We start from the raw sequence: 23128 nt of genomic DNA on the forward strand, positions 1-23128 counted from the left end.
AGAGCCCAGAAATAAAATGAGTAGCATAGGTGATCAAAACAATACGGTACTATAGCAACAGATTCAGCCTACAGATATTTGATCTAGCTGCTGTGTTTATTTTCCATTAGGAATAAGAACTTTAATTAAATGTCTTTTGTAAAATGTCTGCCCATATTTTTAATTATACCTCTTCAAAGAATGACTTCTATATCAGTACAACCATACATCATGAAAGATCAAATTTGAATATAAAGGGTGATCCTGTTTGATTGAAGTTCAGGAACAGCCCAAAAATTCTAATATTTAAATATCTGAATATTTATGCTTCCTAAATAAATCAAAATTAATTAATGAGGGAGGAACAAATGAAATGTCAAACGAATGCTCCTTCTATCATCATTTATAAACCTAGATTAACAATAATCAGCTTTTAATACAGTCATTTTAATAGGTTTAATCCAGTTTGAGTATTTTACATTTGTTGTCGATTTCTTATAGATTGTTTTACTTTATTGGCAAAATCTGGTGCGAACAACACGATATTAATAAATCAAATACACTTTTAACAGATAATGAGGGTAACTATGGCGTGTTTTGTGTTGCTGCAATCTGAACAATCTGAACAGTGAAACTATTTTTGCTGATTTCCTATGCAGACTGTTCTTGAAAATGTCCCTGCAAATAACCTTTGATTATGCATCTCATTTACTGTTTAAGATTCAAGCAAGCACATTCTGCAGGGAATCTGGTATTCACATCTGCTCCTCCATTACAGGAAAAGCAGTTTCATAAAAGACGGTATCTTGCAGATATTAAAATGGGTCAGGATTAAACGAAATAGATTTGAGCTATAAAGCCACTGTTGTTTTTTTGTCGGGACGCTGAGCTGGTTATGCTATGATATGAAAGTTAATATACAAGATGGGCAGTCAAAACAATTCCTAATGTCAAGAAGTGAGCTAGAAGAAGACTATTGGATTGAACTGAGACTACTGAATTTAACTTATTCTAATATAAATGGGACATAAAGACATTATGCAATGTTAAAAAATCTTGTTTCTTAATTGTGAGGCTTGTGGAACTGATTTACAAGAATCACTCCTGCTGTGGCCATTTTTTTCTTATTCAGTTTTTTGTACTGAGTGTTTCTGACTTGTCTGTTTGCCTCTGTAACTGTGCATATTCAGACAGTAGTACAATTACTTCATAATTTGTCATATCCCACCTTTGTTTAAAAGAAGTAAGAACTAGATTACTGGGGATAAAATTTAACCCATTTTATCATTTATTTTACTGTATATGTGTCGCTGGTAACAAGCAATAACTTATAGTATTATTTCAGATAATACTTGGATTATAGACAGAACCTCAATGCAGCAATACTTTTACAGTGTGTGCGCTTACAGTGATGCAGAATATTTTTTTCAGCTGCGTCTTCAGAAAGCATACAATAATTCTTTATGTTTATGGGTTTAAAAAGACTATAAATTAGTACGGTTTTCATGTTGCATTCATTTGATTTGCCTTTTCGCAATTTTGATATTTAAACACTCTAGTCTGCGAGCAATAGTATTCTTTTAAAGTATGCTCTCACAAGCTCTCCAAACATAGACATAAGACAAGCTGCAAGGGCAGCAAAATCCAGAAAAGGTAATTATCTTTCATCATCCTTAATGCAGTTACTATGCACAAGTGTAACTCCTTTAGTTCACCACTTCAGGTTACATACACACACACATGCACCACTTGACTTGCTGAAAGGCCATTGGAGACACAAAAGAAGCTGTAAACATACTTGGCTGTTCGCTGGAGCATGTAGCGCTCCTTTTTTAGAGAGACAGGAAATGTGGCTTTTGAAACCAAGTCCAGATCACACCTGTTGTTTACATTCTTGAGCCTGTGTGTCAGTGGGTCTCTGTCAGGATGTCTGTAATAGGTGCTGAAAAAGGAGACATTGACAGTTGGAATTTCTCACAGAAACTGAGCTTTCAAATATGAATTACCTATCAAGAGGCGTATAGAGACATTATGTTACGCAAAGGACCTGCTGATATTCCCAAATTCACCTTGAAAGTGCTGCATGCCTATACTGTATATATATATACTGTATCTTTGCTATGGCAAAATTAAAAATGTTATACTCACGCAGATTGTTTATGGTATGTGCCATACTGCCTCGTACACATACGAGGATACTAGTGCAGAACCAACATGTTACTTGATGTGACAGGTAAGCTGTGCAGCGAGGGGATGACTGACTTGACTCTTGTTTTTTGAAAAATGGACAGGAGCTGTTAGGAACTGGCATTGGAGTTCCCGTAACCTAGGAAAGGAATATTCCTCTTTGCATCACAACATAAGCAACATGAGCTGATTTTATTCTCCCAAATCTGTTGAATCGGTTTTGCAGTTGAAGAGAAGTTCTATCCCTAAAGAGAGACAGAGATAAACACTATCTTTGACTTTCCTGGATGAGGGGGGTTGCAGTGGTATGGTGGATTCAAAATTAAACATTTTATTCAGTGATTGAAAGCTTCTTTGGAAAGGGGGATCCTTAATTTAGGAGGTAAACAACCCAACCCGAGGACGTGTTCAAGAACATGTTATATTGTTTCCTCATGCCTCTTTCCATAGGTGCTGAATCTCTTCCTTGCTTTATTGCTGAGCTCCTTCAGTGCAGACAACTTATCAGCACCGGATGATGATGGTGAGATGAACAACCTTCAGATAGCCATTGCCCGCATCCAGCGTGGTATTAACTGGCTGAAGATAGCCATCTGTGACTTCTTCAATGGAAACTTCAAGAAAAGGCGGCAGAAAGCAAAAGAAGCGAAGGCCATGACAAAGTTGCAACGTCTTGGGAACCACATAGAAGGGAATGGAACCATGGGAATCATAGGTCGAAATGGAGAAAAGTATGTAATCTCTGATGGCGACAGCTACATGACTAATCCCAATTTGACTATCAATGTTCCTATTGCTCCCGGGGAGTCAGATGTGGAGTTTCCAGAGGAGGATGAACGAAGCGAGTGCTCAGAGGATGAGGAGGTCAAACAGGTAAGCTCTACTTTTGATGCTCAACATACCTCTTGTGGTAACATTAATGATTTAATGTTGTACAGTATGATGGCACATAATGATAATGTTTCCTGTTGCACGATAACTGAAATTCAAAGAGCAAAAGTCTATTTCCTTTCATGGAAAATTAAGTGTTCCATATTTTCTTCTCTAAGTTACTTTAATGAAAAGGAGGTAATGGTGTGAAGTTTTGGTTAACTTCTTTGGACTCTGTTGGACTCTGGTCTCAAGGTTCAGGGGTTTAATGCTGTTGCTGTACTCTAGAGCTCCAGCTCATGCCCTGTTGTATAACCAGATATCCCAGTTGTTATGGTAAATAAGAATTTGTTCTCAATAGTGTTACCTGGCAGAACAATGGAATAAAAAAAAGATAGAATAGAATTAAACTAAAGATCACAGTTTTTGGTTGGGCCTTCGATTAACAAATACAAATACATTCATAGAAAAACAAAATTCTATCTGAATTCTAAGATAACATTTTGCTTGCGTATCTTGTCAGTTACAATTTTCTAATGCCAACAAATATAAAAGACAAAATAAAGCTCTCATAGAAGAATGTCAAAGTTTGCCACTGGCACTGGTCTTAGTTCCATACAGTCTTCAACTATTAAATAATCTAGTGCAGTATTTCCTTCAGTTAAGGAAGAACTAATACAATTGGTAAAACATCTCAAACAATAAAACACAATGTATTACTATGTACTGGATGCATTTTCACAAAATAAATTATGATCAGTTTTCTATGACATCTGCATATGAAAATTCAATCTATTAATTCTAATATAACCAATTAAAGTCTTGAAGGGGTTTTAAAATTTTAATTTTTAAAAAGTATCGATGGAAATAGCAAAACAAAGAAAATTCACAAGATGCATTTTTCCAAAGAGGTTATTTGGTTTTACTAGTAAACGCCACTAACCCCCACCAGCCAACAATATAAAAGCTTACAAAAATAACGTTATTTATTAGAGATAGTATACTTTATCACAACATTATGGTGGATACCTCTCAAAAGGTTATCCTCTTGTTGGGCTCAAATATGTTTCCTCTGGAGCCTATTTGCTTCATATCGGACTCATCACACCTCTCATCTCCCACTTCACAACATTCTAATTAATTCTTTAGACTAATCCCCTCATTGTAGGTTCCAATAGGTTTACCATATTTGCTTAAGCTACTGCATGGCTATGATGTAGACTCTTGGTGTGATGTCAAAAGCACAAAAGGTGGATGGTTTCTGATTTAATTTTCATCTTGTTTTCCTTGAACAGCAACTTTCATGTGCTCAGAAAACATATAGAATAATTGGAAAAAGTATTAGTTGATCTTTGACATTTTAAATTTAGAATCAATTTGAAAATGAAGCAAAAATTCAAATGGAGACCTATAGTATACAGTACCTTGGCATTTCTCATTAGAATTTAGGCAGTAATACTGTACTTTGTGAGCACAAACTGGGACAGCCATGGGTTGCTGGAGTTAGTCATGGTCTATACGCCATGTGCAGAAAAATGACTTGTAGCACATTTTAGGGTAAGGGTTCACAGAAACTGATAGGATACTTGATAGATTAAGTGTGGCCACTTTAAGGATAACTGATTATAGTAATTACTGGAAATAGCTGTCAGTGGAAAATGTATTACACGATTCTCAGTTCTCCTTGTCACTCCCAGCATCTAAGTAAAGACATTTGGGAATCACATTGAACACTCTGTTCATTGCTTTGTTTTTTAATCTTTGTTTACAGCTCTGTTTTATGTGAACTATGACATCAGACGTAATCATGTCATTCTGAATGTATGATATTCCTTCATCTACAGAGGTTTGATGGAATGTTTCCGTAGAGATAAAAATACATGCCGACTAAGATGGGAGCTCTTGAAACAGAATAGAATGATAACATGGATTTCTTGAAAATGCTCTGTTCTTCCTGGTTTTACCAAACATAAGGAGTATGTATCTTCTTTATTTATCCAGTTGAATTGTTTCCTAGACACTAAAAAGTCTTTCCAGTTAAACCCATAGGAACAGACTGCACTTTGAATCATCAAAGTGACAGATCATCAGTTTAACAAGAGCTTTTCACTCTATGGCTGTGAGTGCTCTGCCTATTATAGAACATTGCGATAATTAACCACATGGAATTTGAAATGAACTGTACTGTATGGCAATAGAAAAGAATGAGCATGTACTTCAGTAGTTTACAAATCCTCAGACTAAATTATATGTCAGGCACGCCACTCAGGGAAAGCTTAATGAAGACCTTTTCTAAATATGCTCATGTTAACACTTGACAAATAGTTCAAGTTGGTTTAAAATATTAATATCAATACACAGTTAGGTCATATGAGTTAATTATACGTAGTAATCAAATTTTGGAAATGTTTAATTATGCAGACCCCTCCTTTGTACAAATACATATCAAAAGATTTTTTGTTGTAGAGATATATTTGCACCAAATACAAATAAAAATATGAGTCATACCCCATCTTGTATTTAGTATAAGTGTGACACATGTTTGTGGAAAGGATAAATCTGGTTTTTCATATAATACTCTTATATGTATTATTGTCAAAATTGGTTGATGCAAATTGTAAAGTGATTAAAAAATATTTTCTTAAACCTGAATTCAGTCTTGAAAAGTGCTCTCCCCAGTTGCTATTACTATTGGCTGCTATGATCTTCAAAGTTTTGTGTGAAGCAAGATTAAGAAAAACACACGGGCTGCTGTTCGTAGATGTAGAAGAATATACAATATACAGAAACTGCATTAAAAACATACAGTAGGAGTAAGATTGAAATTGTGTTAGATTGAAATATGCAGAAAACATCTAAAATAAGTTCTCAAAAAAACTCGAAAAAATAGACAAAACAATGTTCAAAGTTTTTTCAAGACTGATGCAAGTCAAATCACAACATCTTTGGTTTACAGATACAAATAAAAAGTAAAAAGATAAAAGATGACATTTTGAACAAATGATACTGTGTGGCATATAACATTAATGGAACTTAAGAATGTCAGCGTATTTGCGTGCCTTTTCTCAGTTTCCCGAATTGAGAACCTCACTGAGATAATTATTCTTGTGGAAAATATCCTGGTTATGTAGTATCTATAGTGTAAAAAACTATACCACATTCATTTCAGAAACCATTTATTTTTTATCTTCAAATTTTCTCAATGGTGGTTTACATTGTTATTTTGTGGCAGTAAGCAGCTCGGCTATGGGAACAGATTGCTCCTCTATGAGTAGAACAAGGATCTTTTTTCAATTCTTGTATGTTCCCCAAACTAATTATTATTACAACAACATCAATAATAATAATAATAATAATACATGGTGTACTGAATGTTTTTTATATTATTGTTATTAAAGGTATCGATTTTATTAATGTTATTCTAATTAATATGTTTCTCATATCTGATTTAGTCTTTAGGGACATGAGATTTATAATGTTTTTTTTATCAAACATTAGTTATTGAATATGGAGGACTATACTTCCAAGTATATATTATTTATTGTGAAAAATTATTTGGTTTAGACATGATTGTACTTTGCATAAAACATGTTTAATATACAGCACAATGCATGACATACGATTGTATGAGTCACTCTCTAAGACCTCCCACTCACCATAAAAAGTCAATCCACATAAAAAATTGAAATTAATTCAATAGAATTACCTCAAATCAAGAATCAGTTTTTCATTCACAAAATAAATTAAATATATTTAAGCATTACAATTAGTTTAATTCACACAATGCAGATATGATGAAGTGAAAAATATTATTTTCACATTATTGAATAATGAGTGAAACTACTCTCATTTTGTGTAACACAAGAAAAATACTTTTTTGTCTTCTTTTCTCAAGCAAGGGTTTTCACCGCTTAGTGGTTAACAACAGAAACATTACCAATAAAAAGAAATCCAGTTCACAGTCCCACTCTGTCAGCACAGCTCTGAGCACTGGGGACATGCAGGATGAAATCTGCAGAGAAAAATGAATCATCTCTTGTGGAAAGGTCAGGGTTTGACATCCGCCTGTGTGACCCCTACTACCAAGCAGTGCACACGGAGCTCCGCTGTCAGAGACAATCAAGAGGCAAGCACCTCATGTGATTAGCTTTGATTTTGCAGCAGCTTATTGTTTCAATCAAGCAGCATCTTCACTCCTCTTTAAAGTCTGCAGACTCAGCTTCGTTTTCTAAGCCTGAAGATGAAGCACTGAGACGATAATAATTGTCTATTGAGCAGAACAGTTTATTTGTAAAGAAACTGAAAAGCTGTGCTATAATTTTTTTTTTCTTGCAGCCTGAGAGTGCAATGTCATTTTCTGTTTTGATTCATAAGGCCACCATGACTTTCTGGGATGAAATCAAAAACTTTTTTTATTGGTTATGTTTTGCATTTCTGGTAACATGGAATTTACAAATGGTTATAAAAAATGAATGAAGCCAAACAGACCAGGATGTGTAGTCTTTATACAATTTGATACCAAACTTGAACAGTATGTACCAATGAAACCATTACTTGATCTCTCTGATGCATAAACATGTTTATCGTATAATTTCTAATTTTGTATATACTGTATGTTATTGAGGAAGAAAACAGGAAAAGAGATGAGGTGATGGTTTTATTATTGATCAAAATGTTTTTGTTAACTGCTGTCAACAGAAACAATGATGTGAACACTAGCTGGCACGCCAGGAGCCTTTTTTATTCTATGCTGAGAAAGCACACAAACATAAAAAATCTCATCATGAATCATGAAATGACAGTGACATGGATTTCTGTAAGATTATCTAGAATTATTCTCCGGAATGCTCTCTGACTTTGAGCCATTTTGGTTAGCGATCATGAGAGAAAACATTTAATTTTGAATTAACTCTTGACATAATAACTTGATGTAAATCAAATCCAGTCTCAAATGAAATTATAATGAATTAAGCCAATGAATAAAAACGTTTTACATGGACTAGATCACTAGTGTGGTTTGTCCTTTATCTTGAGAAAAACACAATTTTACCAATGACATGATTTACTATGTAGGTCTTTACAGAAACACCAGATTCCAGAGTCTAACCATAATTCTCAGAAATTGTAGCATAATTAAAGGTAAAGAAAACAAGTATTTTAATAAAACAGATAAGAAATCATTTTTTATTTGCAAACAATACATTATCAATGTATTACATCATTCTGCATTAACATGGTAAATGAATTCTAGCAAAATGTTAGTTCTTGAGAAAATGTTTAATAATAATGATGTTAATGATGTAGGAACTTCTCTTAAATTAAAAAAAATCTTGGAAATACAGTAGTAATCAGTATAAAAATTGCTTTTCACAGAACTTGATTTAATAAAAAATACCTTGGCTCAACTTCTAATATATTTTTTTGCCCATATAACTATTATTTTTTTATGTTTCGGTGAAAGATAATTTTCCGCCAGCAAAGAACTGGTTCCTTTAACCGAAGCACAGGCAGTGCTGTCATCCCATTACACTTTTCGCTTACACCATTGACTTTGCTCCTGAATTAAGAGGTCTTGACTCCATGAAGGATGATGTCAGCCTATCCTTCAACACATTGGTTTGGTTTTGTCACTGACATGATGGCAATTTTCTGCAGGAAGAGTATTTTTTTTTTTCTTTGCCAGCCACCCATGTGACCGATTGTGTAACAAGACATCCCTCGCAGGGCTGGCTCTTTCATAATCATCACGTTGCTCGCACAGCCTCATTGAGCAAGCACAAAAAGAGCACGATGGATACAGTAATTGAACTTGAGTACCTCACACCCTTATATATAGCCTTCAGGAGCTGGACTGAGAAGGGGCACAAATTGACAACATTAGGAGGCGAGTTTTAAGGGGAATATCCAAAGGGAAAAGTGTACTGTTCATTTAAGCTATGCCTGGAGAATAGAACATGTTTTTCCTTGACTCAGGTGTTTGGGAAAGCTTTCTGTGGGTTATTCCGACAAAAGACTAGAAAATTGACTGCCTTGTGTTTCTAATGACTGTGACGACTTTCCTGTATTGTCCTTGGAGAATTCAGTTGCTCCACACTGATCTTGGTGTGTTTCAGCCGCTGCAGTGATGTTAGTCACCTCTCAGGGGTTAGCAGTTCCACTGCACTCTCTCAGTCAGATGGCTCTGTGACAAGGCAGGCGGCAGAGTCTTTCAGGGCACAAAGCAAGGGAGTACAAGTGATCCCCATGCAACAGATTAAAGGGCCAGCATCCCATATCCTGTTCTCAGGAGACAAATTAGTTGCCAGGGAAATAGGAAAAATAGAAAGGCAACCCTCTGATCATCTTCTATTTCAGCTGTGTACAGTACACGCTGAATTCAGTAACAGAAACTTGGGACTGCCCTTTAAAAAAAAATAAAGTGGGTCTACTGTCCTTAGTAAAACAAATTCAACTTTATACACTTTTAGACAGTGAACGGTACGTTTACAGAAATAAAATTACAACACTTAATTTCAGAACACAGAACTATAAAACCAGAAATAAAGTATGTTCATTCTTACCTTGTCACTCTTAAATGTTTAGGATTTTGGTCTAAGCTCCTTTTGGAGGTTTATAGCTCAACTCTATTTCAATTCAAGGTTTATGATTTTCTGATTTCCAGGCACTGTAGAACTCTCCTACTCATATTATGTGTCTCTGTCACATTCATTAGGACAGGTAAAGATCCAGAAATACAAAGCATTGTATAGAAAGTATTATCTAAAAAATCCTAATATGAATGCATGTACTGTATAACCGTGAAGATATCATTGTTTAAAAAAGGTTATTTATATTATGCAAATTTAAAATAAGGACTCCAAACTAATTAAGCAGGAGATTATAAAGTTTCATTGAAACATAAATTACATTACACAAATTTATTTAATACTATTCCACAGCACTGCGGATTTGTTCAGATTTAAAGACTGTGGTATTGAGGTAGTTCCAACATTACACAGTAGATGGCAGTAGTGGCGATTTCCTCTGCCAGCACCCACTGTCAGTAATCATTTAAAAATATAGTTTTAACTTATTTTTCTTATTTGTTATACTATGAATCCAGTTCTTATGTTAGTTCTAAGAAAAAATCATATAATTTAAACAAATTTACTTGCCAGAGTGGTGGTATCTGTAAATCTGAGCTTGTACTGAATATAAATTTATAGAAGTTTGATCACTTTACTGAAGACGTTGCAAAGCTGGTGCACTGTTTTTACATAAATGTTATCCTGGTGATAAACTGTAGTAAGCACTTGAGTTTGAGTTCCTTTGGTAAACAGTACTTCATGAATATTGCACCAAGCTCAATAAAATAGCCAGATTGTTAGTTTTAGTTATTTTTTTTTTAAATTCAGTGACAATTAAAAGTAAAATTAAGCATAACAAGTAATTAGTTTTAATTGCAATAGTATGTTTTTACTGAAACTTAGTTTTATTTCTGTAGAAAACAGTTGCATACCTGTAAGCCAGGTTTAAGGTTTAGGTTATAGAAAATAATTACACCAGCTGGATTGTTTCTCTTCTTCAAGATTACCCTGTATCCTAAGTTCCATTTATATAGTTTTATTTCTACATTGTATTTCCTGTAGCACATACAGTAACATACATTTAGCACTTCAAACAGAGGGAAGGTAATTGTAACCACCTTTCTTCTAATAATGAATGCCTAGACAAAACAGCTCAATACAAAGTTGTGAATAAAAGAATAGGCACATCTTAACTGCTTGGATAGGTTTAGTTGTATTTTGTGATGTTTACACAATGTCGTAGTGTCATAGTAATCCTGCTGTCTAAACATTGTCTCTTGTACATTGACTTTTCCTCATTGTATTTGTATATATATATACTGTACAGTGTACTGTATTTTAGGCTTTTGTCTCTGGAGAGCATATAAAAAAACAAAACATTATATTTGATTCCATATCATTATTATTTGTTAAAGAAAAAAAAAGCACGTTTTCTAAAATCACAGTTTCACATTTTCCTCTACATATCACTTTCCCAGAAGTGGCCCAACGGCTTTTCCTGGAATCGGAATTCAGCATTCTGTAGCCTCCTCACAGATAGCATCTGTTTCTGTGAAGGGTGGCGTTCTAAGCCGCTGATGTGATAGAACTAAAAAGAACAATCCCATGTATTTTTCTCTTGTACACAGCCCGCAACATTTAAAATTGTTTTTGATACCATGATAGTTGTCCTTTAAATCAATTAAATGTTTTCTGCCATTGCTGTTGTGGTGTTCATTCATCTAGATTCAAAGAAGTAAGGCCTGTGGATTAAGCATGCTGAATTAATTTAACTAAATATAAATGATTAACGTGGAGATGGCATTTCTGCAACACATGACAGACCAACCCAAAAAGAGAACAGACTCAAATATTTTAGTGTTCACAACTTTTCCTTTTGTATCCTGCAGCTCCTAATATGTATGTTTGTGTGAAAAACTGACATTAAATCCTCCTGCTGAAATGGTGTGAGATAATAGGGCTATCCCATCCTGCCTACGGTGAGGGTGGTGGAGGAGAGGGCAAGCCTAGTATTGTAGGGCTTTATATTTGTGTTTTTTGCCAAGCATATTAGGTCTAATATTTTCTACAGGAAATGCACAATGTGTTCAGATCAGGTCTTGTTCAGTCTATTTTGAGATATGAGGAGGTGAAGTGTGATGCCCAGGGTCTTGAGTATGAATTTTGAGCTAAGATGCAATTGGATTTCTACAGAGTTACCTAGAAACAGGATGATGTCAGCCATCATTCGGACTTCCTCACAGTCTTCACTGAAAGCCACAGTATCTGTGTATTGCATTGTCTTCATTTAATAAAAAGCATGTGGTCATGCTGTGTAAGTGGTACAGTATGTGTGTACAGTATATACTTACAAGTACTAGCTGTACTACTCAAGTGTTGCACAGCTGTTTGTAACACCCTCCTCTCCACTGTGCAGGACTTGGTTGATGTGGGAGTTACATCCTGGTGGTTACAGTTCAGATACTGCTACCCACAATAACATCCTTCCTCCTCTTTGAATAATTAACCAGGTAAAGAGTGCCAGTGGCTAACTTATGTACCTGTTTAGGTTTGCAAAGGGGCATTTTGTGTGACTGGGTATGGGAGGTGTCACATGTGGCACTACTGCCTCACATCGCTAGGAACCGGAGTTCACTTTTGGGATCTGTCTGTGAGAGGTCTACGTGTTCTTTCTGTGCCTTCATGGCTTTTTTGTTTCCTGACAGAAACATGCAAATTAAGGTACTTATTCCTATGACTCAGCTATGTAGGCATGTAAATAGAAAAAAAGATAATGCCAATAAATGAAAACAAAAAAAACACAATGCTTTGGCTATGGAAACAAACACTTTGTTTTTATCTTTTTATTTCTTTTTACCCCTGCTTTTTACTTTGTAGTTCCCCTGTCTAAACTTCAAGTTTAAATATATTCATTATGTTTCATACATTGTTTTAGTAAATTTAGTTCAGTACAGTTGTTGTCTGCATTGCACCAAATAGGCTGATAACTTTAAATGTATTTTTATGTTGCAAACATTGAAGAAGATACACATATAAACAGCATATACAGTACATGCATTATGTAATATTCAACAGGTTTACATTTAATTATGGAGCCAAATCAGAATATGAAAAATAAAGATATATATTATATTATATTATATTATATTATATTATATTATATTATATTATATTATATTATATTATATTATATTATATTATATTATATTATATCATATCATATCTGGGTATAGGTGGGTATCTGCATCAGCATGCATAGTCTGCAGATATAAGCTTTATATATAACTTACTCTGGGTTTAAGAAATTTGTAAAAACTTGTCAGAGGTTAACCCAAAAATGCAAAGAAAGCCTTTTTCCACTGGACAAAATAGCACTAGAAATAAATTCCATTCCACATTTTGTTTGAATTGCTAAGTGTATGTGACTCACTGCAATTCAAACAGACATCATCCAGTTGTATATAAATCAGTACACGCTGTTATAGTCAGACAAGGCTTTTTTTTTTTAAAAGAACTTCATTTTAATGAGTATAAACAGATGTACATCGCCATGTGTGGCTTAAAGAGAAGTAGTTAGATTGTTAATAAGCATATAACCTAGTGCTAGCCTTTATTATTACTGCCCAGTATAGGTCTGGATTCCAACTCTCTCATATCATTCGCATTGGATGTTTCAACAACAAAGCATTAAAGATCATGAGCAGTAAGCTCTAAGCTGCAGAAAAGAGGAAATGAGTTTCTACATAAAGTATGTTGTAAATCAGACCTATACTGTCATGAAAGCCTCATCCTGGGTATTAAATCCCTCTTCTGTACAAACAGACTTAGCCAGCTGTATGACCCCCACCTTTCCTACCCCAACCCCAGGCCCTCCTCCATCCAGTTCTGATTGGCTTTTTTCAAAGGTCTAGAACAGCCTCCTATGCAGTATCTCTGAGATACTATTATTATTACTATTACTATTACTATTACTATTACTATTACTATTACTATTACTATTACTATTACTATTACTATTACTATTACTATTACTATTACTATTACTATTACTATTACTGAATGGAAAAAAGTTAAATGTTAAATGTTTAAAATCTTAAATGTTACTCCTTTGTTAAGTAATAATATTACTTGGCAAGTAGTGTTACAAATGTGAAAATGTTAATAATTGAATGAGTGTACTGTGGATCTGTTCCAAGTTGTGACCCACAAGGCTATTTTGCCAGGCAGTAAAATTGTAAACACCTGAAAAAAGAAAGGAGAAACTTGAGACACCAGTTATACTAATCAAGAAGCCGTGATAAGACATTCGCATTTCGTGTGTGGATTTGTGTAATATTAATTGAAAGAAATCTCGAATTCCAAGGTTATATGGCAATGATGCCTCTGATTTTAATTTTCTGGGTTAAGGTTTAGAAGAAGTCATCAAGGGTTAATGTAATAGCAATTCTTCTAACAGGTAATCTTGCCATTACTGTCATGTTAAAATAACCCTACAGCTTAACACTCTGTCAATGGAAGAAGCATGGCTGAGCCTCCAGTCATGAGTCTTGTGCTTTAGCCTGACAGTACAGTATTTGCATGCTAATCCCCGTTCAAGAGGCCCTGTTAAAATCCTTTCGTACATCTTGCGACCTAATAATAATCCTTCAGACACACAACCTCAGGTTATCAAATACAGGATTACACAGTGGTGTTATTGGATTGTACTGACACCTGCAAGGGGTTTTCTCTGTTGTAATCCAGATAACGTGTGTTAAATATTGTTATATTACAGGACTTAAAAGAAAATCAAATTACAATTGTATTTAACTTAAAGTGATATAATGATAGGATTGTCTGGAGAGACTGCATAAGGCTACCAAACAAATACAATGTTAATAATAAATGGTACAAATTGTTTATTGTACTCAATTCCTGGTTAGTCCTCTTGTATTTAAACACCTGTGCTGTATTGCCAGACAAGAATAAAGCACTACCAAACAGAACGTTAAAAAATAACAGGAATGTCTGAGGACAGTTATATGTAGTAGTTATGTAAAACTGGAATCGATATCACAGATTAGTTTAGCAGGGCATAACTGTCAACATGATTATGAATGAATGATCCACATATGTTTTCTATTCTTCCTAAAACCTTCAGTATCAGAGCCAACTGTACTGACCTTTGGGTCCTGAGGTGCAAACTTAAAAAAATAAAGTTACCAATATTAAAAACGGTGTATATTTTTTATGGAAAAAAAACATGCACCTCTTAAGTTCCATCATATCTAATAAAATTGAATCAAATAATTTAAATACAGATATCAAACAAAAACAGAAAATACTGATTAAAGAATAAGACCAATTTTATGTTATTTTAAGTGTGTCAAAATAAAAACAATTTAAAGTTTGTATTGGATTTAACCCCCCTGAGTTTTAGCATAATCCTGGCAATATTGATGCACAGACCTGATCAGCCTCTGGACAGTTTGCTGTGTTATTCCATTACATAGACAGCTGGTTAAGGCTTGGCCAGTTGTAGTGGTTTCCTGTGGATGATATCAGTGAGTTGCTGCTACATTTGCTCTACTGGACCCAGGATAGGAGAACCTCAGCACAATAAGTGATCACTAATCACATTAAACCTATTTGTATAATTGTATTAATTTATGGTCTTGCTTTATCCTTCTGGAAAACACTTCTGGATTGATTGGCAGAAATGGAAAACTGTTGACTCTGTCAGTGCAGACCAGTAAGGATTCTCCCCATTCTTCACCTGGGTTGTTCAAGTGCAAAAGGAGACTTCCTCTCCACATCATCTTACTTCCATTGCCCCTCCAATTGGCTTGATCAATGCAACAGTCAGCACCCCGACTTCTCCACTAATACAGTCTTGCATCAGGTTTGTGAAGGACAAAACAGCACTCATGGGTGAATTAAAGACTCCACTACTCTCTCTGCCACCACCTCAGATGTGCTTCAACCCACAAAAGACAGAAATTTAATTTCTCAGCTGTCAACATGTAACCTCTGAATGTGCAGTTCACTTTCAGGTAGACAGCAAGCTACAGTCATTACACCGATGTGCTAGTTATTTCTTCCTTGAATCTCTCATGTTATAGCCACTGCAGTCTGAAAAGTTATAGATGATCAGATGGATGAAAAAGTCTTGGGACTGGCGTGTTCGGCCTCTGCATTGCAGGAGGTGGCCTATTGACATTTCTCAAGGGATGCATGGTCTGATATTTTGCTGTTCCTGCATTAATGAAATTCATATCTTTTTGAATGGTTATTTGTTCTTCATTCTTTATCAACTCATGTTGGCAATAAAAATAAAAAATCAAACGCTAAGTATCTGATAGGTCTATGAAATCACATGACCTGATCTCAGTATTATCCCAAAGAACTGTACTGCTTAAACTCATATATTCAATATTCAACAAACCTTCCTTCTCACTATTTTAAATTCTGAATAATATTATGTATTTATTAGTAATTATATGTGCTACCTGACCAGCTACCGCCTTTAATATTAAATATAATGTACTAGTTGTTGGAATGAACTTCTGCCTGCAGATGTGAAAGATGGGGTTGTGGGATTGGATGTTCAGATGTAAATGTATACATTTTTTAAAATACCTTCATAAACTGTGACAGTAGGCAAACATATAAAAGACACATTTTAGAAAGATTTGTTGTTGTCCTTGATAACAGTTTTTATTTTAGATACAGTTAGATTTTCCGAGACAGATCCACACATTTTTTTGGGGATTATTATTAGAATTATTTTTTGCAATTCATTGTGATTGAGTCAAATTATTACAAACCTATACAAAACAGGGAAGCACATACAGTCAACATCCTGTGAGCTATAAGTCAAGCTTTACTTTCTACTTAAATGAGATTGATTTGAACACCTTATGCTGGAGTACCTTGAGTACTTGCTGAAGTTTTTGACTTGTTTTTAGTGCTTCTCATCAATTCCAGAGATCGCATACTCTTTTGCTGAGATAAAGGCACTATAAATACCTACGCCTTATGCATGCAACCCATGAGCTAGGATGGAGGGATGCCAAGGCACAGCTGACACAGAGAAGGATGTAGAGGGTCCTATTTCAGAGCATTTTGATGCTGGGTAAATGGTGCTTTGTACCCCCTTCTCTTCTGAGGCTATTTTTAAACCATTTGTGGTGGTAAATGCCACTGGTATGCGCAACACTACCGGGCTTCACTGAGCTCTGGACACTGCAGCATTCAAAGATGCCAGGCATCTCAGTACCTCACACATGGAGCATGGCCAGTGAGGATGTGGTATAGAGCAAAGGGGGACAATGAGGGCAGAAGGAAGGCAATACTGATGTTGGTATGCTGTCAGAATTCTCACATCCAAGTCATTGCTTTTTGTGCAGTCCGAAAGCACCACCTATAGATAAGTGACACACAGAGCAGTTCTGGGATCTTTATGAACAGCGGTTGTGTTTTTTCAAAACCACATGTATGTATTTGTAAAGTTGTGTACATCTAGAATGGTACATAAAAATGTTTCCGATTTCAGCCAGTAATACCTTAAAATAAAGGTGAAAAAATCCCTTTTTTAAAATGAAATTATTTGATTACATGTGTTTGAATTGTTGACCAAGTACACGAGTGAAATCTGAGAAAGTTTAAATGAAGTCTTATGTATCAAAGATTATATGGATATTGCCAAGTGAAAGTTTGTTCTGCCGGATCTGAAGTCATTGTCCTTGAAAACAAGAATCTGTTGGGATGGTTTGCTTCCTGCATTGTGACCGTGGTGTGCTGTAACAGCACTAATTAAACAGTCATCCACAGCCAGTGTAGTCATCTTTCAGTGACCTGGTAGAAAGAAATCTCTCATTTGCATTGTCCAAATATTTTTAGCAAGAAAGGTTTTCTTTTACCTGCCAAATAAAACATTCAACCAGGGCATGTTTCCGTGACTTGTGGAAGACAACGGAAGTCAGCACATCTGAACAGGATAGAGTTGGTACTTGCAATTCTTGAGCAAAGCCCAGTGGAGTTTATTTCTGGACCACTGGTGTTATGGACAGCATATGTTTTAGCTACAGCAAGCGTCAATGGTCTTCTTGGGGTCAATTTCAGTCAGATGTACTGTATAAGGAAAAAACTGTCATTTGATGTATGTCCAAGACCCTTACAAAAAACCTTTGCACGGCAGGATGCATGGAGTATTCTGGCATGTTTAAATGTGGATGATAGTTGCCACAAGAAGGAGCATAATGCCAGTAGAAAGACAGATTACATTGGTCTTTAGTCTTGTTTTTTGTTTATTACAAAGTATTTTGAAGCTGCAGCAGTTACAGTATATATACTTTATATGTTTAAAATAGGGAGTGTTTTCTTTTTTTTGCTATATTGTTCAGAATTTGAATTATTTTATTTGAAGAATCTAGTCTGTTTCATATTTCATCAGTCCCATTACTTAGAAACTGGTAAATCTGCTAAAGTACATGATAGTTCATTATTAGCTTAACATGCATTTTTGAGTAATTGTAGTTTAATATTTTCTGACAGATTTTCTTAAACTCTCCAAGGATGCAAGGCATAATAGTATCCCAACGTCTGATGTAATTATTATTATTTAGTCTATGTTACGAGTTCGGTAATAGGGACCGAACTAGTGAGTGAACACACTTGCAGGAGCGAACAAAGCCAAGTCGTAAACCGAAAGCAAACTGTAATCGTAGGAACGAGCCGAGAGTCCAGGGGGAGCAAGATATCCGAAAGGGAACGTGTACCGAAGCCGAAGTGTGATCCGAAGTCGTAGTCCGTAGAGCAATCCGAGAATCCAGAGGTAGCCAGTAATCCAAGACAGAGCGAAAGTACCAATCCAAGTCGAGATCCGAAAAGCCGAAGTCCAAAGGGAAAAACCGTAAGCCGAAATCCAAGACAAACACAGAGTAGAAGAAGCGCAACCAGGAAGCTCGATAGGGAAAACCAATACTGAGCAACGAGGTAGGGAAGGACAGGTGTTTAAGTAGGATGAGACGGGGGTGTGGTGGTGAATGGGAAAACTGATAGGTGAACTGATGGATAGGGGCTACACCTACTTCTGCTTCCTCCGTTGCCGAGAGGCAGGGATCGTAACAGTCTATGAGTCCGCCATATCCACAATATCTTCATAGCCTAATCCTAATAGCTTAGATTTCTACAGTACTCTAATGTTAAAGTACTCTTAAGTACCAGTAGCCATATCACCCTGCAACTCACAACTGGCAGCCTACTGAAGCTAAGCAGGTATGAGCCTGGTCAGTACCTGGATGGGAGACCTCCTGGGAAAAACCAAGGTTGCTGCTGGAAGAGGTGTTAGTGGGGCCAGCAGGGGGCGCTCACCCTGCGGTCCATGTGGGTCCTAATGCCCCAGTATAGTGACGGGGACACTATACTGTAAACAGACGCCGTCCTTCGGATGAGACCTAAAACCGAGGTCCCGACTCTCTGTGGTCATTAAAAATCCCTCGAAAAGAGTAGGGGTATAACCCCGGTGTCCTGGCCAAATTTCCCTTACCAATCATGGCCACCTAATAATCCCCCTCTATGAATTGGCTACATTACTCTGCTCTCCTCCCCACTGATAACTGATGTGTGGTGAGCGTTCTGGCGCACTATGGCTGCCGTCGCATCATCCAGGTGGATGCTGCACATTGGTGGTGGTGGAGGGGAGTCCCCATTACCTGTAAAGCGCTTTGAGTGGAGTGTCCAGAAAAGCACTATATAAGTATAAGCAATTATTAATGCCCAGGGAAAGTCACTGTCAGCCCTTATATAAGATATCCTTGACTATGGTGTGTGCAGATAAAAATGTCTATTATGATGATGTCAGAATATTTATAAAGAGAAAATAAATGTTTGTCAGCAAATAAACTATTTGAGAGTTTATTTTGATTTTACTTACATTTACTACAATAACTGTTTTCTTTTTTGCAATGAATAATTAAAAAAAATATTTCACTTTTGTCTTTTCTAAAAACTTGTTTTTTTACTACTTTACAAAGACAAAATATTATTCTTTGTTAGGAAAACTGTGAAATAACATGGAAAACAGCATAGCAATCTATTGTATGAAATAAACATATGAAAGATGTCTGAATATAGAAAGGTACAGTATATGTACTATAGTATAACTAAGCTATACAGTGATAGCTATATAACAGTATAGTTAAAACCTCACAAAGATTCTTGATATGTCATAGAAGCTGTAGGCTGAAACAGTTATCAAGTTTGTCTTTGGGTAAGATGAGTATTTACTGGTATGTCATGGTTTTATAAAAATGGACAGAATTAAATTTAACTTGTCAAGTTAACAGAGCCAGTGACACATAGATAATATTCCTTTTACAATGTGGAGGGAAGGTATAATCGCATTTTACAACAGAAGTTGTTGCTCTTCACATTGAAACAATTGCACAGTGTCTTCAAATGTGTGCAGTTCCTTTTGCCATTTTTTGGATGTTGAAATCTGTCAAGAAGAAAGCTATTCCAAGTCTTCTTTGCAAAGAATAACATAATGTATTATGTTATTGTATTATGCATAATCATTTATCCTACTATACAGTATATCAGCTTGTATATACTGTAGCACTGTTTCTGGAAACAAAGCTACAAATTGTAAACAATAGGATTAAAACAAATCTATCTTACCCCTCTTGTTTTAAAATTCATTATTATAACCTTTTAGCAAAGTGTCAGATTGTAACTTACTATGCTTGTACTAAGGCATGGAGCTAATTTAGTATATTAGATTTCAATACAACAGATTAGATAGTAAGATATTGTAAATATGTTAGTAACATATTAGAATGACTTTGTCTTGAATTTCTTAGAATTTTTGCATATAAAGTCTAGAATTTTACATTAATCATTACTATTCAGCAATAATAGTACTGTATTTTGTTAAGTCAGAGAAAATAGGTGTTCCAAACTTACCTAGTAATATTCTGTATTAATTTCATAGATAAATGTTTTATTGTGTGAAATAAGATTGCAAATGTGACTGAGCTATTCTCGAGTGCATATCCACTTAGCTCTTGAGACATAGAAACATGATTGTTCATGTTCTGTTCCAGTCCTTATTACATTGCATTTAAAAAACCTCTCCTAGCATATGTCTTTTTCATCCCCATTGAGATAATACTAGTAAATAAAACCTACTTCAGAGGAGATTAAAAGAGAGTATTCAGAAAAGATGCACTGAAATTACACAGAAAGACAGCCGTTATCCACAAGTGCCAAAGGGATTTGGCTTAATTAATTAGTCAACTAATTGTTGATAATGAATAAAAATATTTTGTATTCGTATTTAGTAGCTAAAGATTCTTCAGTACTAGGGGTGCCCAGCCCCGTGTAATCGGGATCAGTAGATGGATACACAATATAGTAAATTGGGCTTACAAGTAGGGTGGCACTGTGGTTAACATTGCCACAGGCAGTACTGAGGTCCTGGGTTGAATTCCAGACCTGGGGTGCTATCTGCATGGAGTTTGTATGTTCTTCCCAATGTTCACATGAGTTTCCTTCAGTTTTCTTCCACAGTCCAGAAACATACTGGTACAGTAGGTTGATTGGCTTCTGGGAAATTTGGCCCTGGAGTAGGTGTATGTGTCTGTGTGCTCTGTGTGAGTTCTGTGTACTCTGGCTTGTGCCCATTATATTGCGAGAATCGGCTTCAGCTACCACACAATCCTGAATTGGATAAAGTGGTTAGAAAATGGCTGAATGGATGGGTGGGCTCTCCATTGCTGGTTGAAGCAATACCTGGCTGTGACTAAGTTTCTCTGTGCAGCAGTACAGTACACAGTTTCTTGTTCTGATATATGAGTTATAGCCATAAGCAAAGTTTCTTGATGGTGATCATTTACACATTCTTGTGAATTCTCAGAAAATGAGAAAAATAATTGCTAAACCTGGAAGCATAAAAAAATAAAACATATCAGACCAAGATATTATTTTTCTTGAAACAGGAGTTTGTGGAAATGATAACCATTCATGTTCATTCCATTTTTATTGTCTGTGCATGATTGATAAAAAAGGGCACAGCAGAAACAGATCCATTCCTTAGCATTTGTGGAGGCATTCATATGCTTCTGGAGTTCTCATCTTTAATTTGTTTTTTGTTGCCTGGCAGGTTAGATTATCATGCCAAATCTTCCTAGATTTATAACAGAATGAATTATTAGTTTGACGCCAGACCAGAACATCTACAGTCTTCACCTGTCTACAGAATGTCTACATATTTGTATAGCTCCCACAATAAGAGGTTTGCAAATTTACAACAAATGTTCTCATCAAAATGGCTTTCAAAGCTATTCATTTGCAGAAGTTTGCTACAAACATACATTGTATTACTGATACTTACTGAACAGTTTAGAAATTGAATCTAGTATTTAAAGAACACTTTTCCCATTCTGAAATGTGTATCTCTCTGTCCCATATTATGCAAGACTGAGAGTAACTTAATTTCACCAACAGAAAGATGAAATCAGCCTCTCTGAGGGAAGTACAGTGGATCTCAGGAAACCAGGAGAAGAGGAGGATGAATTTTCAGAAATGGCTGAAGAGGCCATGGATCCAGAAGACTGTTTTCCTGAAAGTAAGTGGTCATGAAATACACGGTTATTCTTCACAAATGTGAAACTTGGTGGTTGAAGAGTCTTTGTTTTGCTTTTATCATGGATCCTATTACTTAGCACCTAGAAACTTTTCAATTAAATATATGGGCTGAGCTGTCTGAAAAGAATTAAGTAGTGCTCATTGATATAATTTAAAATCCCAATTGAAAATATTGTGCCATAAATTGAGAAACTTAAGATATTTCTGCAAGGAACTCTTCTCAATTTAAAATCAGGAAGCAAACAAAATGTATTCAAGTCATAATTCAAATATGATGTATTAAATATGATTTCAGTCCATATTTGCCTAACTGTATTTACTGGTCAGCACAAATTGTGTTCTAAATACATTCAGTGAATCCTTATGCTGGAATCCTGGAACCCTTTACAATTTGTCTTAGATCTGCTGTATTCCAAAAGTGCATTTTTACTGAAGAATGATAATTTGATAACATATGAAGATGGTAGGGGGGGCAACATGGAAGACCTTGACAAAAATAGTGCAAGCCTCATGAGGTTTTTACTACTCAATCTCCCCTGTTTTCTACCATCACAATGGGTTATAGCTTGGAATGGACAGAACTCAGACTGTCGATGTACTCTAGCATGAGGTTTAGGATTTGTAGGAGGTGTGTCACCTGAACTACATTCCCCAGGAGCCTGTGGAAAATGAGGTAACACCCGCTGCTTGATGGAAGGAAATTGGAATACTGCATCTGCCTTTTCAGAATAGGGGGTTCAATAAAGAGCTGTGTCAATGGTAGAAGGAGCCAATTAGATTCTTCCGGTTTGAACTGTGATTTTTGATGGTGATACGGATTAAGTTTAGGCGTTATTTGGCCATAAGTGGCTTAGCTGCCAGGTTCACTAGTTAGAGACTCAAGTCATTTAGTGCTC

At 35.6% G+C, this 23128-nt stretch overlaps 1 protein-coding gene across 1 annotated transcript in view; it reads left to right on the top strand.

Annotated features, from left to right (window-relative positions):
- scn5lab (sodium channel, voltage gated, type V-like, alpha b) overlaps positions 1-23128 on the top strand; it is a 210889-nt gene that overhangs the window by 149675 nt on the left and 38086 nt on the right. Inside the window, exons 17-18 of the mRNA XM_069191224.1 lie at positions 2617-3039; positions 22092-22212. Coding sequence (XP_069047325.1) covers positions 2617-3039; positions 22092-22212 — 544 coding nt within the window. The remainder of the gene's footprint in view (positions 1-2616; positions 3040-22091; positions 22213-23128) is intronic.

This window comes from Lepisosteus oculatus, chromosome 6, assembly GCF_040954835.1.
Source record: "Lepisosteus oculatus isolate fLepOcu1 chromosome 6, fLepOcu1.hap2, whole genome shotgun sequence".
Lineage (NCBI taxonomy): Eukaryota > Metazoa > Chordata > Actinopteri > Semionotiformes > Lepisosteidae > Lepisosteus > Lepisosteus oculatus.